A 19,977-nucleotide genomic window follows, 5' to 3' on the forward strand; every position below is an offset into this window, starting at 1 on the left:
GCGGGACTTTACGCTTCTGACACTCGCTTGTCATACAGAAGAAGAAGAGAGACAGTATTTATGTGCTTGCCAAAACCATAGACATATTATGTCTATGACCAAAACCATTCACAGACACTTTTTACTAACTGGCAACAAGCAGCATTAGCAGCTCATCTTCTTCTTTGTCTACTTACTACTTCTTCGTTGTATCAATGCGTGCTCGGCAAGACCGTTTTGTGCTCGAGCGCCACCAAGTCATGTCACTTCAGCAGCTCCAGGCATGTGAACAAAAGTGCCGATCTCATTGGTCAGCCAGTTTTTAACGCGCCGCGTCAAAAAAAAAAAACGAACCCGAGACTTTTTAAAAAAATGACGCTTTTACGCCTGCCGTTTTTCGCGTTGGTGTGCACACTCACATTGGCGCCCTTTGTTTAGTCACGAGGCGTTAAACGTTGACAATAAATGCGCGCGAAAATCGTCCCGGTGTGAACAGGCCTTTAAGGAACGCGCTGATGACGTGTGATGTCTGCGCAAACAGGGTGCGCGGAGGTATGGAAATACATATCAGGTAGAATATTGTATCATTGCGTTCAGACCGAAAACAATGATGGAACAAAAATTGTTTGGTCCTTGAGACTTCTTGAGACAGACGAACAGAAGTGCTAATAAACGACAATATACTGTTTCAATATGGTTGATGCACTGAGTAGCCATATTGGTTTCTGAAGTCAGGGTTATAACGGTTCCCCTGAGTTTCCCAGTTACAACTCCTACTTGAGGGGGCATTCCAGTTAAAAGTACCTACTGGGAACAAGGAATTTCCTACTTCCAAAGACAAATGGAACACACTATTAATCGCTGAAGATGATCCCGCTCCGTGAATGAAGGAACAATATCTCATTCAAAAGATACACCCGAACTTTAGCATGATGCAATTGGTCATGAGACACACAAGAGCCAATGCCATTTCACAGTTAAATCTGACATAACGCTTCTTTTGGCAGGTGTGCACACTGCACAGGATCTAAAGGTGCGTTCACACCATGTTGGAATTACCGTAATTACGAGTTTGAATTTTCTGAATTTTCTTGTAAAACTCTGAATTTTCAAAGCGCTCTGACTTGTACCACCTGACCATCTGCACAACAGCTTGGAGTAGAACGCCACATGTTGAAATTTTGTAATCATGATAATTACGCAGCATGAGCTTTGCGGTGGATGGAGATGGCGATCGCTTTTGGTTCTGTTCCTCACACAAATCAATCGTTTGGATTTGGAACACATTAAATATTTGTACTTTTTGAATAAATTGTGACTGTAGTTGTATCTGCCTGTTATATCCTGTGTTTTATATTATATAATGTACAAATGGGTAGCTTTAGGGGTAGGTGTTGGGTTACAAGCTCACAAATCTCTAAATAGTGCAATGTAAATAAAATTATTGTGGCAGTATAGGCCTACATTGAATATCAGACCCCAAGATGTCATATGTCAAAGTTATACCCCAATATATAATTTCATCATGACGAAAAAATTCACATGACCATCAAGTCTGTGTATTCAAAGGTTTCAAAAGAAAATGCAAAGTAGTAACCTTCAGGTCAAAAATTTATGCTAAAGGAATGGGAATGGGAATGAATGGGAGTGAGAACGTGTTGGTTTCAAACCAATATGACTTTTATGATGTTTTGCAGAAAGTCCAGGCTGTTCTTTTGCATATAATAAAGACAGTGACACAGGCGATGCCCCAAATGGAACCCTAAGCCCTTGCAATCTTCCTCCGAGTCCACACTTTCATGACATATGGCTGCTTTGACTGTTGGGTGGAAGTCTTCTGCAGAGCTCGCTTCAGATGCAGGCTTGGCAAAAGTGTGCATCGAGGGCGCATATCGGCCGATATATTATATATTGTAATTCCACAAGACTGCAAGTGCACATCAAGTGTGCCATTTGGGACAGGGCCACTGTTGAGCTCCAAAAAAAGCATCTAAAAGTATAGTTTATATGACTCTTGGCATCATAGGCTCATTGGAAAAATGTGTTTATACCGATTTTTGTCAAAATTCCAAAAACATACCTATACATACAATTCACTGCAGTTTCCAGCTAAAATTAACATTAGTGGCAGTAAAACACCAACTTTTTTTTTTTATGATTACAGGGGCAGATTATATATCTAATTCAATCATAAAACTGTAGATGGTGTAGGCTGATAGGTCCTTTACATGCAATCTGCCAGCAATCACATTATTTCCTACACGGCATAAGATGATTGCCCACTGCTGATTCTGTAGCCAATGAGATTTTTACAAAAACAAAACAAAAACACTTGTGTCTATGCATTAAAAAAGGTGCTATTCATGGCTAGAGAAAACAGAGAAAGGGACTGTGGCGTTGCTTTTTTTCCTAAAAAGGTAGGGAAACGTCAATATTCATGATGCTCTGGGCTCGATCCAACTGTCCGTGGGCGGTGCTAGAAGACAAATGCAGAATTACAATGAATAGTTTGAACAAAAGCCTTGGAGCTGTCAAAAGACATAATCTGGTGGACTTTAACTAAAATAAATGAACTGAGATATCTGGGTGCAGGTACAACACAAAGTATGCAGAAAATAACAGAATAATGTATGCCTATGCATTTTTGTCTTTCGTCAGAAATAAACCATAAAGCATACGCCATGTCCCCTTTGATTATCTTTTATGGTTATATGCTATTTTACGGCATTTACGTTTATTTTTTTGCAGAATAATAATAATAATAATTAAAGCTGCAAGCAGCATTTGAGCGGGTTTCAAGCAGTTAAGGCCTTTAAGGCACACATGCATAAAAAAAGTTACGTTTTATTTAGCAAACATATAACCATCTCGCTATTTTAGAAAAGATAAAAGGTTTGCAGGCTTTACATGATCATGGCAGGAGTTGTGATTTTATAACTCAAGTCTCAGGCAATGCTTTAAAATACATGACATCAGCTAATGAGGTCCATTTATGGAGTACAATGAACAGAACATTGAACTGCTGATATAGTTCTTATGTGTCCTGTTTTTAGTCTCTGAACTGAAAATGTAAGATATTTTTAATGCAGTTATTTTGAGTCAATTCGGTCTTATTTTATTAGATGTCTATAGCCAGGCATTGAGGTAAAATGTTTACTATTTAACTGTGGAGTTTCAGTGTGGATATAGTTTTGAATCATGTAATGTTCTATTTGTTATAAGCAAAACATTTTTTATTTTTCCAAGTACATAACCTTTGGTATAAAATATGAACTGCTTCTTAAACACGGGGAAAATGTCATGACTTGAACACAAAATATATATAATTAAACTTAAAGTTTTAAGTATAAAATACATATAAAACATTACATAGAAACAACAATTCACCTTTATCAAAAGAAACATTTACACATCATATACAAACAGCGAGATTAGAATTTTGAAGGTCTGTTTCTATCCCTCAAGTTCTCAAGCGGCTGAAATAAATGACCGTGATTTTGAAGTATGGGAGAAAAAAACTGATTGATGAGCTAATTAAAGTTAGTTCAAACTGAGTCACAGTCTACAACTGATTGTAATTAGTCATTAGTGTAATTGTTTTTAAATTAGCCCTGTTATAATGTGATATATCAGAATTGTATTTACTGTATATTCTGCAGCCATAGTCAGAATTCTGCATCTTAATATCACCTTAAAGACGACATGAAATGGAATTAGCAATGAATTTCTCCAGTAAATGTCTATAATGTGGAAAACTGAAATGGAAAAGTAGAAAAATACAATTAGTTAATATTATTTTTTTCATCTGCACAGGCTTGCAGCAGAAAAAAAGTTGTTACAGAGTTAAAGTAGGTAAAAAGACATTTTAATGATAACAACCTGATTTTCTTGAGAATAACATGCACTGATGAATCTTGCACAATAAGACCAGGGACATTTATTGAGAAAGCAAACAGTCCTTTTGATTTCATGTTGTGTTTAAGGGGAGTGCAGTCTAAATGTCTTTGGTTTGGATCCAGATGTTCTAAGCTGAGAAGCCGGAGGTCTTGTAGGGTAGCAGGTTGTAGAGGGGGGCGAATGGAGGAGGGTTGGGCTGTACATGGGATGTATCGGATGATCCTCCTGGAGATACACTAGGTCCTGCTGCTGCATAAAGTGACGCCCTCTGGAAAAAAACATGGAGAAAATCGATTACTTCTAAGTGAAATTAATCTTTGTAGCTTTTAAATTTCTGTATACAGCTCCAAAGTTTCCAATAGGTTTCCATTGTGAACAGTTCTTAAACTAACCATTTTGTCCTTAGTTTGAAGAAGAATTTAATGATCTAAAGAACTTTTTTTCTACTATAAACAACCTTTTGTGTAGTGGAAAGATTTCAACGTTAAAGGGGTCCTAATATGCGTTTTTACGTTTTCAACTTTCTAGTGTGACTAGTGTGTCATGTTGCTGACTATTCGGGCATGAATAAATCTTCAATGTTACAAAGCATAATGTCCCTCAAAATGAAGTTATTCTCTATATCTGTAAGCACTGTTCTGAAAAAAGTCAAAAAAGTATTTAGTCAGCCACCAATTGTGCAAGTTCTCCCACTTAAAAAGATGAGAGAGGCCTGTAATTTTCATCATAAGTACACTTCAACTATGAGAAAAAAAATCCAGAAAATCACATTGTCTGATATTTAAAGAATTTATTTGCAAATTAGGGTGTAAAATAAGTATTTGGTCACCTACAAAAAGCAAGATTTCTGCATCTCACAGACCTGTAACTTTTTCTTTAGGAGGCTCCTCTGTCCTCCACTCATTACCTGTATTAATGGTACCTGTTTGAACTCGTTATCAGTATAAAAGACCCCTGTCCACAACCTCAAACAGTCAGACTCCAAACTCCACTATGGCCAAGACCAAAGAGCTGTCAAAGGACATCAGAAACAAAATTGTAGAACTGCATCAGGCTGGGAAGACTGAATCTGCAATAGGTAAGCAGCTTGGTGTGAAATCAACTGTGGGAGCAATTATTCGAAAATGGAAGACATACAAGACCGCCCAAGGCATACACACAAAAAAGGGGCAAGGCCTGGTTTAGTTATGTTACTAGTGTGTTGAAACTCACAGTTAAGGTAAGGGGCGTAAAATTTTCGAAATGTGCTCGAAACAGTTGATCAATCAAAACAAACTAGTCCAGCTGACCAATCAGGGCACATCGCGCATTTCGGAAAGAGGTGCTTCATATACCCCTTTTCCACCAACGCAGTGCTGGTGCTGGTTCGGAGCCAGAGTCTAGTCAAATCGGTTCTTTGTCTTTCCACGCCCAAAGCACCAGCTCCGAACCAGGAAAAGTGGTTCTTAAGTAGCACCAAAACATTGCTGGTCTAAAAGTAAGAACCGCTTGTGTCAGGGGCTGGGGGCGGGGTTACCCTGACCAACAAGACGAACACAAACTTGAGATCCGCCATTTTTTAAACAGCAGCTAATCGAGCTAATAGCTGCTCGTTTCTAATCTCCGTCTATACAAATTACGGCGAGCTGCATGAATGCATTGGATTCACTGTGTTTTGATGTCGATGTAGGATCGTAAAGCCATGAGCATCAATAGTAACGCAACATTCGCCATTGTTGATGGAAGGCTTGTTCGAGATGTATCGGCGCTGTGCAGACCGATCGCCGTATGACATTAAAGTACGAGAGCATGCAACTCCTTATGCTTTTGAATCGCAGGGTTCAAGCAGTTAAGAAGGGTTCAAGCAGTTAAGGCCTTTAAGGCACACATGCATAAAAAGTTATTAAGTTTTATTTAGCAAGCATGTAACTATCTCGCTATTTTAGAAAAGATAAAAGGTTTGCAGGCTTTACATGATCATGGCAGGAGTTTAAATATTGCTATTACTGCGCCGATGCATCTCGAACAAGCCTGGTGTGTTTGTGTTTCCCGCTGCGGTGCTGCCTAGCTAGCGTTGCTGAGAAAGATAAGATGTATACAGTTATGTAAGACTAGCACTAGCACCCGGTTCATTCTGGTGGAAAAGGGGTAATAGAGAGCAGGGATTCACAAAACATCTTAAGGCTAAAAGTAGCTCCTAACTTGCCGATTTAAAAATAATGGCCGTGTCAGTCCTAATTTTAGGACTCCTACATTTTTGCTCTAAGAGTATTTCACAAAGCATTTTAGCACTAAAACTAGTTCCTTAATCTGTGAAACGTTAGGATTAGTCAAGTGGACTCCAAAATCACTAAGACCAAGGCTAAGGCTGTTGCCAGCAATCTGCCTATGATAAAACGGCAAAAATAAATCTTTAATAAATAAATAAATTATGTCCTATTACCTGTGGCAGTTGTTTTCACGAGTTCACACTTACAAATGATCAAATAGAGTAAAAGAATATACGGGTATTTGGCGTGCTGGCGGAGGGATGCAGAAAACTGTCGAGGTAACTAGGTGAGTCAGCTGTGTATATGCCTCCTCTCACGCTGATTAGATAAAACATTTGAACGTGCTCCTCATGAGCTTTGTTTATAAAACATAATTTTCACTTGAATTCTGCAATCTCTCAAGATGCAGACATGTAAGAGGCTGACAGTATATAGATGAACATATTCGAATAAAGTTTTTAAAAAGTAGGCCAAGTGTCACTAATTAAACTAGTATATGGCAACATGATACCTCGTTCTACAATATCTCTATGATAAAATCACTGACAGACTCCTCAGCCAATCACTGTGGGCATAGTTAGTAAGCGTGTTGACATCATCCATAGCAATGAGGTCAACCCCGCCCTTTCTATTAGCTTAAGATTTCTCTCTATTCCTTAGTAAAAGTTGGTCTCAGCAGCTTTGTGAATAGGTTTTAAGAAAAAAAACTCTTAACTAAGAACTGGCATTTAGGAGAACTCTTAGTGGTAAGATAAAATGTTTAGTGAATACGGCCCCAGAACTAAACAGAGCGGTAGAGACTGGGAAGAGAGGTGCTGCAACAATGTAAAATATGTGCAAAATAATGTGGTTTTTGAACAGTCAAGCATGAAAACCTATTCTTGTAGACCCCAAAAACTAAATCAAGAATTTGTAAAAGGACATAATATGGCCCCTGTAAATGTTTCTTTATAGAGCCATAGATGCCAATAAAGAACCTTTATTTATGAGTGTTGTCTAATGTTCATATGGCTTGTTCATGGCACAAACATGGATCCCACGGATCAATGGCTGTTTATCAATGCTGATTTTCTGTTTTAACTTAGTAAGCCATATTATACAATTTTCATAGCTTATTTGTTGTGTTCATGATGAACATACCTAATATCTGATGCTTAGCAATGTGTGTTTAAGTTGGCCAGAGGAAATTTCGCGGTGATGCTTCCAAGAGCAACTCTAGATCACTCAACAGGGGTGAGGGTGCTGGGAGATCCATGATCTGGGATTGGTTGGACTTCTGGCTGGCGTTCTCGGCAGGGCAGGGGTGTGATCAGGACAAGCCCAAGGATCAGTGTACTTAGGCACAGTTTTATAAGGGAATGCTGTGGGATTTTGGACTGGGATCACTCTGTGAGTATGCACCGCATCACCAGGGGATTTGATAGGGAGTCTCACACTAATTTTACGGTGCACAAAAAGTCTGCAGATTGAACTCTGCAATTGAATCATACCATAAAAGACCATGTGCGGAATCTGTGTGTGTGTGTGTGTGTGTGTTTGTGCGTGCGTGTGTGTGATGAACTGACCGGGTAGAGCTGGTATCCTGTGTGTGTGTTAGGGTCCGTTAGCAGGGGTGCGGTGGGGGATGAACAGTTGGACCCATCAAAGGAGAATAGAGATGAACCTCCCCACTGGGACACACCAAGACCGACCACCCCACTCCTCTGATGAGAAGAAAAAAAGTGTAAGCATCATCTCTGGCTGCCATATGCAATTTTTTAATATAATATTTACCAAAACAGTTTCTCAATTGCCCCAGATTCACAGAATTATGAAAAGGGCCTATTGTTTATTCGTGTATTTCTGTTGAGGAGGGAGATGTGTATATTCACACAGGAGCCAATGGGATCATGCTTTAATTTGATTTATATGCATGAACACAGTATGTTTTGGTCCTGCTCTGCAAAAAAAAAATAAAAATATATATATATATATATATATACACGGTAAAATAAAAATGGTAAAATAAAAAGGCTATTGTTACGTTTATTTTGGGGAAAAAGTTGCATATAGCCCCTTTAATATCTTAAGTAATTTTGCTTTTCAAGAATGTTAAGATAGCCTTAAAGGAAACCAAGACAAATATATATATATATTTGTCTTGGTTTCCTTTAAGGCTATCTTAACATTCTTGAAAAGCAAAATTACTTAAGATATTAAAGGGGCTATATGCAACTTTTTCCCCAAAATAAACGTAACAATAGCCTTTTTATTTTACCATTTATGACTCAAACATCTCCTGATGAGCATACTGACACCTTGTCCGCTCACAGTGGGTGCACCTATAAGCCTGTATCCTATTTTTCCTATTTTCTGGCGGGTCGTCTTTTCCCGCGCTGATATGAAAAGATGAAAAACTGATATCTATATCTTAATTCAAAGGGAAAACTAGTTTATTTGGCTTACCTCATTGGCAGATATCTTTTCTTGTTTTAAGCATAAAGTCACTTAAGTTAGAAACAAAACAACACTTATCTTGTCATTTTGCTTCTCAAGTAATTGTTTGAAGAGTTTAAACAACTTAAAAAGGTAGGCCCATTTAAAAGTAATAAAGTTGGAAGTCGTAGAATTAGAATTATTCAATAGAGCAGACATCAACATACAAATAGCCCATTATATGCAGTCTTTTAAGCTTTCATAAATCCACATTGTGACTTTTATGCAAGTCATATATAACCCGAATGCCTGTCTTGGGGAACATTCATTCAGCAGCCGGCACAGTTTCCCGCAATTGCTGAGACTCATTTCCTGAAAGTAATACCACATTAATCAAAACTATAAACACAAAGCTAAAACCACCAATTCAATATCGTAAACATCAAATGTGTAACACTAAATTAAACACTGTTCAAAAATGTTCAATTCAATTCAAACACAAACCGTTAAATACACTGAACACAATTACACATTGTGAAAATGGTTTAAAGTAATAGTTAATGTTAATGTAGTAATCTACAGTGCCTTGAAAGAGTATTTTACCCCGATATTTTTTCATATATTATGCTTTAAATTACTTTTTTTAATGACAAAGCAATTGTCACAGTTTTTCAGAGTTTATCAACCAACTTAACTAACGAGGGTAACCAAGGAAACAGACAAGTGGCGGGAAACTATAAGACAAAGGAATACAAACACAGGATTCTGTGACAGCAAACAGAACACAACAGAAAGACCAAGCAGATGTGACACCAGATTGAAGGGGCTCAAAAAGATTGTTTGCAGTAAGATGAGAGTGCAATTGAGAAGCAACAATTAACTCTAAAATTTTAGCAAGGAAAGGAAATTTGGAAATGGGATCAAAGTCCATGTTAGCTTTTTTGGTACAGAGGTTACATCAGCAATTTTGGTAACACTTTACAATACGGTTGTATTAGTTAACATTAGTTAATGCATTAGTTAACATGAAATAACCATGAACAACACCTCTGTTCAGCATTATTAATCTTTTTTAACGTTAGTTAATAAAAATACAGCTGTTCATGTTAGTTCACAGTGCATTAACGTTAACAAGATTTTAATAATGCATTAGTAAATGTTGAAATTAACATTGTCAAAGATAAATAAATGCTTTAAAAGTGCAGTCCATTATTAGTTCATGTTAACTAATGAATTGTATTGTAAAGTGTTACCGCAATTTGAAATGCTGCTGGAAGAACACCAGTGCACATGGAGTCATTTATAATACAGGACATAAGGAAGCAAAACATAATCGAAACAGACAGTTGGTATAGGATCAGCCAGAAAAATCTGAAATATTTAAAGGGTAACTAAACCCCTGCTCAGAGCTTAACTCCACCCACTGGCAATTTTCAAAAAATGCTGGAAAAGTGGGCAGAGCCCGGCGGACACAGAGGGGACAAACCGAGGGCGGGGCTGAGCGGAGGGCGTGCACCTGAGACCCGCAGTGACGGATTGATTGACAGCTGTCAGACTCGCGAGTCGCAAAGATGGAGAATGACTGGAGTGACTCCAGCTTTGCAACAGAGCGCTCATTTCTCCTACCTTGACCTGAAGTGGAGGAGGGTGGATTGTCTGTAACAGACACAAACCCGGAGCCTTATCAATGCGAGCCGCTGCTCAAACTGCGTTAACTCCCGATGCCGACGATGCTAGTGAAGCAGCCGCGCAAGAGAACTGACCTAATCTATCTGCGTCCGCGGCAACCACTTGCGTATCAGGGTTTGAAAGCGCGTCTCATGTATGAAAATTATCTGTACACATGACGGGCGGCAATAATATCGCAAGAAAAGCCTGACGTGTACTGACAACTGCATTATTTAACCGTATTTTCTTCAATACAATGTTAAAGCAAGTGTCAAGTGAGTTTCATTCATAATGTTTCCACTTCATGTAACATGACAGTTCATACTGGAGTGAACTTGAAGCCGTTCTCCTCATGTGATTGGGGGAAACATTTCTGAGGGCGTGGTGAGCTCGTGCCAGGGGCGCGGATAGTGAGCCGTTGGAGGTACCATCCTACGTCACGATGTACCACAACGTCCAATAGGAAAATTCAAATGCAGTAGCCACCGTTCAACCTTAAGAGGGCAGCACTTTGGCGGTTTTACACCATATTTTATAGAATTAAAACACTTTATACTCAAATGTCAAAACATTTACTCAAATCAATGAACAGCATTAATAAAGCCCCAGTATTACAGATCATTAACTAAAAAAAGTTGGTTTAGGGTTTAGTTACCCTTTAAAGGAGAAACAGACGGAGTAGTAGTGATAATGCATTTACGAGTATACTCAATCTTAGTGCTGAAGAAATCAAGAAACTTATTACAAAGTGAGTTGAAGCAGGGACAATTGAGAGACTGTTACATTTGAGCAGTTTGTTAATTGAACATTTTCAACAAAGCAACGTTTTGAGCAAAAAGCTGAGAAAACGTGTTTTTATCAAAGACTAATCAAAGAAGTTAGGAACAACCTTCCTAGAGCTGAGCAATCGATGGAAAAGAGCCTTGGTTAGAGTGGTGACCAAGAAGCTGATGGTCACTCTGGTTGGATAGCGTAAGTATTTGAGCGAGTTTGACAAGGGCAAAATTGTGATGCTAGACGACTGGGTCAGAGCATCTCCAAAACTGAAGGGTGCCCATGCTGACCCCTGTCCACCACCAAAAGTGGGCACGTGAGCATCAGAACTGGACCACGGAGCAAGGGAAGAAGGTGGCCTGGTCTGATGAATCATGTTTTCTTTTACATCACGTGGATGGACGGGTGCGTGTGCGTCACTTATCTGGGGAACACATGGCACCAGGATGCATGCCTGCATCCAAGGCAAGCCTGCGGAGACAGTGTGATGCTTTGGGCAGTGTGAAACATTGGGTCCTGCCATCCATGTGGAGGTTACTTTGACGTACCACCTACCTAAGCATTGTTGCAGTCCATGTACACCTTTCACTGGTGTCTGTAGCCTCTTTCAGCAGGATAATGTGCCCTGCCACAAAGCAAAAATGGTTCTGGAATGGTTTGAGGAGTTGAGGTGTTGACGTGGCCTCCAAATTTCCCAGATCTCAAGCCAATCGAGCATCTGTGGGATGTGCTGAACAAACAAGTCCGATACATGGAGGCCCCACCTAGCAACTTACAGGACTTAAAGGATCTGCTTCCATGCTTCGACGGGTCAGGGCTGTTTTGGCAGCAAAAGGGGACCAACACAATTTTAGGTGGTCATAATGTTATGCCTAATCGGTGTATATGGATATGGCCAGACTCAAGTCTTTCTGCTCATTAAAGACGCATGAAAACTCTCTTGGAATATGCGAAAAAAACTAAAAAAAACTAAACGACTCTGTGAGAAACAAAATTCTCTGGTCTGATGAACCTCAGTTCCAAGTGTCATGTCTGAAGAAGGAAACCAGGAATTGCTCATCACCTGCACAATTCCATCTCAACAGTAAAGTCTGGTGGTAGCATCATCACGATAAGACAAGCGCAAGTCAATGCAAGAGTGGCTTATGGACAACTCCTTGAGTGGCCCAGCCAGAGCCTGGGCTTGAACCAAGTTGAACATCTTTGGAGAAACCTGAAAATGTCTGTCCACCGAGAGGTCCCCATTCAACCTGACAGAGCTTAAGAGGATCTGCAGAGAAGAATGGCAGAACATCCTCAAATGCAGATGTGCAAAGCTTATTGAATCATACCCCAAAAAACTTGAGGCTGTAAAAGTGCTTCAATTAAGTACTGAATTGAGAGTATGAATACTTAAACTGACACAGTGTCAGAGATATTTAGCTGAATAAGCAGAAACTGTCCAAACATTTACATTGTCTTCAACACTTTAGAGATTTACCTCCAGGAGGATAATTCATGTTGAAAATAAGCCCAGAAGTTTCTCTTCATTCTGCTCTGCTGACAGATTTAAAAAAGCCCTTCCAGTGGTCCAACAGATATGCAGTGTTTTATGTGATATGTGGTCCAATATTGGTCTTCAAAGTCTTCAAAGCAGCACTCTTTTGACCTTAGTGAAAAATTGGACCAATGTAAGTAACTGTTTTTCATTCTTTTGCAGAAGCATTTCCAGAAGAACATCTGTGCCTTCAGCACTATTCAGATGAGATTAGATTTCTAAACAAAATATTTGAGTTCATCTGTCATTTCGAGTACTGATTCAGACAGGATTGTGTAGTTATTACCAGGGTGAAAGCATCTGTTGTCTGGATGTCAATGTACAGGAAGTTTAATAATATAACTTTGAACCACGTATTGTTATGTTACCCAGGAAGTTGTGCAAATTTTTTTAAATTCATTAAGATGCATAACATTTTTTGCTTTACAGTATTCCAGTGCTTCTCAATTCCCTTTTCAATTTTATCAGATGAAGTACACATCTAATATAATCAAATTACAGATATTTAGCACACAGATTTTAAATATGACAATTTATATTAATTACATAATATTTTAATGCTTATGTTAATGCATTTGAATTACATACACATTAAATAAAAGTATGGTAAATTTATATTTATTTACAGAAGTACCGGTATATGTCATCATACCTCAAACTACTCTAATATGCACTACTGAATTTTGATGGCATCGCAGTGTGTTTCCGAATGTACAAATTATTTTCACTGGCCACAATTTTGACATCCATACCATGGGGAAAAACTACCATATAGATATTTTTAAAGGAACACGCCAACTTTTTCCATCTCCGTGTGTGCCATAACTCTGTCTGATGCACCCACCGCTAGCCTAGCTTAGCACAAATACTGGAGGTAAAAGGCTTCAGCTAGCCTACTGCTCAGTAAGTGACAAAATAACGCCAACATTTTCCTATTTACATGTTGTGATGTGTATAGTTACATCGTGTACTAAGACCGACGGAAAATGAAAAGTTGCGATTTTCTAGACTGATATGGCTAGGAACTATACTCTCATTCCTGCGTAATAATCATGGAACTTTGAGCCGTACCATGGGTGCAGCAGCGCAATGATATTACACACTGCCTGAAAATAGTCCCCAGCATGCTCTCTGTGCAAGCAGGTTGTTACGTTGGTTATGTTGACGGAAGTCAGCCTATTTCCAGGTGCTGCATAATATCATTGCGCCTGCTGCACCCATGGTACGGCACAAAGTTTCATGATTATTACGCAATAAAATTATGTGCAATCCCACGCCGAAATTCAAGCCCTGTAACACCAACAATTTTCATCCGGAGCAAATTAAATGAGTGAGTGAGGGGAGGCGGGTTTGTGTTTCAAATATTTCAGTACCGATATGTTTTGAAAAATCTATATTTTAATGAGAATAAGAAAGAGCTCAACACTGACTGGGAGCTAACGCCTGCCACAATGAACAAGACAGAGCCTGAGACAAGGACAGAGCCTACCATCGCCCCAGAGCCTGAGCCCCAAAGTGAGTCTCGTCAGGTGTGGGAGCCGGCAACATCTTGTTCCACCGGGGGAGTGCTTGTGGAACTTGAGGGCAACGATGGAAGCCCCACCCACCCGCCTGACCTCTGGAAATTTAAGCTGGTTCCACCCATCCCTGAGTCTCCTGTTTCTCTGCTGGTCCCGGCCGGCTTCAAGTCTCATGCGTCTTCTAAGTCTCCTGAGTTTCCTTAGCCTCCCTCTCCCAACTCCTCTACCTAAGTCAGCCAATTCATCAGCCCTTCCTCTGCTGGTTCCTGTTAGTCCCTCGGCTCATCCACAGTTGGCCCCCTACAGTGTGGCCGATTCGCCTCGGGTCTTCCAGTTCCCAGCTTTGTCTTGGTGTGAGGATCCCCTGTCTCAGCCACAGAGCCCCGGACTCCACTTCGGTCCTCCGACCCAATGGCTCTGCCTTGGCTCAATGCTCCCTCAGCTCCACCATGGCTCGTCATTCACCTTGGTCAGATGTCACCTTGGCTCCACTGCGGGATTCCTGGCTTCTGGTTGCACCTCTGCCCTCCATTCGGTTCTGCCTTCCAGTCAGCTCCATCATTGTCTTTGGACACACTGGCTCCACTGCGGCCTTCCAGATCCCCAGCTCCGCCTCAGTCTCATGAGCTATCAACTCCGCCTTGGCCCTCCGGACCTGCAGTGTCACCCTTCTTGTTTCCTCAGCTCCGTCTGGGTCTCCGCCGCAGTCTGCTCTGTCGCATGAGATTACACCCCTGGTTCAATCGCCCAGGCCTCCACAATGGCTGGCTGTGGCCTGGGTCATCATTTGGCGTATTCTGCTTCTGGCTCTAGTTTCCCAGTCTGTGTCAGTTTCATTCTGTTCATCTGGTGTTTGTTAATTATCTCATTAGTTCCCTTGTTTAGTCTGAGACATATATTCCCCGTTTTGTTCAATTCTTTCCTGTCTCGTCAGTATTTTTGTGGTACTGTTCTGTTTCCTGAATTTTCTTTCCCTGTTGGACTTATTGGATTAAAAACTGTTTTTGCTGATCTCCTTCATCTTTGTGCACTTTGTACAGCCACCCGTGGCAATATACACACACACAAAAAAGGTGTGCATTGGAAATTTCATATCTACAAAAGGTGTGTCTTGGGATGAACCACTGCACTAGAGCATCCTTCACATGTCATCTCGATAAAATAAAAATAAAAGTTGCCATGGATGGTTTAAATTTTTGCTTTTTTGTTCTCTTAGCCAAAACACTATGCTTGGCACAAATAAAATAAAGCCCTCCTCTCAGGTAACACCATCAGTCAAACATAGTGATAGCAGCATTATGCTATTTGCTGCATTATGCTATTTGCTGGAGAAACTAGAAACCTTGTTTGCATCAAGGACAAAGACAAATACACAAACATCCTTGAGCAGAATACGTTTTGGTCAGCCAAACATCTGCGTTTAGGCCAAGATTTACTTTCCTACAGGAAAGTTCAATTCATAAATATGATTAATTTCCCATCCTTCAACACTGGAGGATTACTGAAACAAAGTGCAAATCTCTGCAGCTGTTTTCTGCTTTAATCAATAAACAAAAGTACAAACAAAAAAGAATGTCACCACATATTCCCAATAGATCACAAAAACGTTCTATTTCTTTCTACTTGTAGAATGTCACGTTCATTTAAACACATGCCAGATATGCAGGATGTTGGCGTGTGATGTGAAAGCAACATTGTAATATAAGGATTTCAGAAAATGATGAAACAATTAAAAACCTGTAAAAAAAAGATTTGTTGTCTTCTTACAGTCTACAAGTGCCCTTTTTCCATTTCCATTTCCCTCTCTCGTCTAAAGAGCACATCGGCAAACACGTTATTACTTTATATTACCTTGTTTTTTTTTTGGGGGGGGGGGGGGGGGGCAGTGTACGTCTGAATTGAGTTCTTCTTTGCGGCTAAACACACTATTATTAAGGCTCTGTCCCAAATAATCAAGTTCTTCTTTGCGGCTAAACACACTATTATTAAGGCTCTGTCCCAAATAGCACACTTCGTGTGCATTTGCGGTCTTGAACTTGTCTGCTGCATGCATGTGTCCACAAGACCATTTGTTATTTTAGGTATCAGAGGGGAGATCCCCCTTTGCGGGCCGATATGCATAGGAACATAATTTTGAAACATAATTTTGAATGCTGCACAATGATAATTTCAACACCATTGTTTTCGTGATCATTGGAAGCCTAAATCATAACTGAAAGTCAAATTCAATATCACTCAGACATAGCAGATATTTTTATAGGAGAAAAAAAAACTTTCTAAATCATTGCAAATCTTTTTGGATTTTAGAAAGTATAGTCACACTTTAGTTTAAGGTCCAATTCTCACTATTAACTAACTATTAACTATGACTTTTGCCTCAATAAACTCTTAAATACTGCTTATTAATAGTAAGGTAATTGTTAAGTTTAGGTATTGGGTAGGATTAAAGGAGTTAGAATATGTACATGCAGAATAAGGCATTAATATGTGCTTTATAAGTACTAATAATTGGACAGTATACTAGTAATATGCATGCTATAAGCAACTAGTTGATAGTGAGAATTGGATCCTAAACTAAAGTGTTACAAATGTATATATCTTATAATATCAGATTAAAGGTCAGATTAAATTTCAAGGGCCAAAAAGCACATACATCACTACATTATTGACATTTGGGACAGAGCCTTAATAATGGTGTGTTAAGCCGCAAAAAAGAACTCAATTCAGTAGACACACACTGTCTGTAACACGGATAAGCGAAGTATGCTTTGGCCTTCAGGGCCTGTATTCATTAAGAATCTTAATGCAAAGAGTAGCTCCTAGTGACAAAATTATTTTCTCTTAAAATAAAAATAAAAATTCCTAGTAAAGAAAAAAAGTAATTCAGAAAGCATCTTAACCCTTAAAAGAGGTCTTAGGGTCCAAAAATGTAAAAAGAATCTTAAGAGTTTCTTTAGCAGAGGAGAAAATGGACGAAACTCGAAGACGGAGAAGAAATGTGTTGCACACAATGCATGACTGAGATACTAAGATACTACACATTAGATTGTGCAGGGATCATGTTTGTGACCAATCTTATTAAGGACACGCTAACATCTCTGACACAGCGCAGATGCCATAGCGCCAGAAATGGAAGTAATCACTACATTAACATATTTGGCAAATGGAAAAATGCAACTATGCAGCAGTGATGATTTGGGTAAATGGTAAAACAGGAAAAATAACGCCTGTGATTTCAAAGTGAAGGTTTATTTAGACTCTATACTTAAAAGCGCTCTTTTTTCCATCTTGGACAACCAACCAATCCCAGTCTTCAAAAGACTGTGTCATACGTAGCAACGGGTCAGCCCCGCCTCCTCACAAAGATGAACGTTTTTGTATTTCCTCAGAGTTGCTTTCAGATCGGTCCCGAGTCACTCTTAAGCTAAGACTCCTACATAGAAGTTTTTAAGGTAAATTAAGAACTTTCAGAGAGGATTCTTAGAAGCTTTAAGAATACGGGCCCAGGTGTCTTATATCTAAAATAGCTGAAATTGTCATGATGTATGACAGCTTCACAACCAAGCACCTTTCTGTTGGTTAATGCGGTGAATATGTGACCAACTAGAATCCGTAGAGAAATCTCTGTGCAGAAATATCACATGCAAAATTCCGGTGAAAATTGGCAAACAACGGCAACTGTGACAACACACTTAAATTGGGCAGATCATGGATGGCCAAAATTCCTATTTTAAGAATAAGAATATTAAAAAAATTCTGAATGGTGCACAATGCCACAGCAGAAAACTCGTTTTCTTTGTTTCTCTCTCTCCAATTCACTCAGTGACTCACCATGTCTTTAAAACTGCCCAGTACAGCAGTGGTCAGGATTCCAAACACGAAGGCCAGCAGGTTGAGGGTGGACAGGACCCAGAGGAGAACATACAGAGAAAGGACCTCCTGACAGCTCTGCACACCAACAAACTCATAGTAATTGTTCAGATATCCTCCACTGGAAAAGAAAGCAAGCAGGCAAATAATTGTCATGGCATTACATGTTTATGTTTATTTCACATTAACAACAATTGCAACTAGATGTTCTGAAGTGTTTCATGTCATGTGCAAATGGTGCGAAATGAGTTATGTGCTGTTTTTTAATCCAGTTAGGAATTTAAACCCTTCGGGTTAGTTCACCCAAAAATGAAGCTTCTGTCATTACTTACTCACCCTCATGTCGTTCCAAACCCTTAAGACCTTCGTTCATCTTCGGAACACAAATGAAGATATTTCTGATGCAATCCAAGAGCTCTCTGACCCCTCCATAGACAGCAATGAAACACTTTCCAGGTCCAGAAAGGTAGTACAGACATTGTTAAAATCGTCCATTAGACAACAGTGGTTCAACCTTAATTTTATCTTTACTACTTTTCTGGACTTTGAAAGTATTAATTAAATTGCTGTCTATGGAGGGGTCAGAGAGCTCTCGGATTTCATCAGAAATATATTCATTTATGTTCTGAAGATGAACGAAGGTCTTACGGGTTTGGAAACGACATGAAGATGAGTAATTAATGACAGAATTTTCATTTTTGGGTGAACTTACCCTTGAACCCAAAATATGAATAATAGTAATAGTTTGCCTTAGCTTTCTTTTATGCTATGCGATAGACAGATAACAACTCTTATTGCATTACCGATGAGTGTTTCTTCACAAATATGTGAATTACTTACTTGGCACAATCATACAAATCACAACAGTAACACGTTCCACTGCGAACTTTCATATTACAGGACTCTGTTAGTCCTTGACAAGGAACCTACAGAACAAATGAGCATAGAAATAAAATGTTATATTCGAAACTCATTTATCAGTATCTTTTTTATACAAACAAACTGTTGTGCACATTTTCATCCAGTGATCTCTTCTTCATTCTACTTTCACATTAAATACTATTATAATAATTTACCTTATAAACCCAAGCGCAAAATTAATATAATGTAACAAACACTTGATTGCATGAAATTTACAATTAAATAAAAAAAATATTATAGTTTAAAATTAAATGCAATGAGCTGAACTTTAGAGTACTTTTTGACGTATTTAAAAAGGATTGAAATACATCTTTATATGTAATTTCATAATTACTTCTATTGTCTTTAAAATATACTTTAGTTTACCATAAATGCTTTTCAGTATATTTCAATGCCATTTCTACTGAAACTTGTACGAATAATATTTTATTTAAATATATTTGTAATTACACATTTGTAATGATGAAGCTGCAATTTAGTACAATTTAAAAATATAAACAAAATGTTTTATTGTAATATCGAATACAGTTAAAATGATAATCAAGTACTTTACATGTGCTTTAGCATGTTAGTCAACATCAAAATAACCTGTTCCAAACCCGTAAAGGTGATGATACATGGGGCAACTTTTTGAGCAATGCTGCCGTCAACGGGCAAAGTGAGACACAGGATAGAAATGTGTTGCTCATTCTCAATGGAAAGATGCCCAAACAACATCGCTCAAAAAGTTGCTCCGTGTATCATCCCCTTAAGACTTACATTCATGTTCGGAACACAAATTAAATTATTTTGATGAAATCTGAGAGCTTTCTGTCTGCGTATCTGTCTATGGAGGTACAGAAAGCTCTCAGATTTAATCAAAAAGATCTTCATTTGTGTTCTGAAGATGAACGAAAGTCTTATAGGTTTGGAACGAAATGGGGGGGAGTAATTAATGACAGAATTTTTATTTTTGGGTGAACTAACCCTTTAAAACTGTCACAGTTCGTGGGTCTGTGTTTTCATGTCTTTTTGTTTTTCTGTCGCTGGTCTGGTTGACTGTTAGCATTGCTTAGCTAGGCCTACTAACTGCGCTGACAAGCTAATCAGACCAACCGCACCTGCAGCTCGTCATTGTCGCCTTAATCTACTTGCTGTGTTCGTTCTC

At 39.0% G+C, this 19,977-nt stretch overlaps 1 protein-coding gene across 2 annotated transcripts in view; it reads right to left on the minus strand.

The window, feature by feature from the left end:
* Positions 1-2,804: 2,804 nt before the first annotated feature.
* Positions 2,805-19,977, minus strand: part of LOC307131912 (transmembrane protein 255B) — a 101,030-nt gene continuing 83,857 nt past the window's right edge. For both annotated transcript variants that reach the window (XM_079825949.1, XM_079825950.1), the window contains exons 6-9: positions 18,750-18,835; positions 17,871-18,030; positions 7,691-7,828; positions 2,805-4,144 (exon numbers count right to left, since the gene is read on the minus strand). In XM_079825949.1, coding sequence (XP_079682075.1) covers positions 4,004-4,144; positions 7,691-7,828; positions 17,871-18,030; positions 18,750-18,835 — 525 coding nt within the window. In that variant the 3' untranslated portion in view covers positions 2,805-4,003. The remainder of the gene's footprint in view (positions 4,145-7,690; positions 7,829-17,870; positions 18,031-18,749; positions 18,836-19,977) is intronic.

This window comes from Gobio gobio, assembly GCF_949357685.1.
Source record: "Gobio gobio genome assembly, chromosome: 9".
NCBI lineage: Eukaryota > Metazoa > Chordata > Actinopteri > Cypriniformes > Gobionidae > Gobio > Gobio gobio.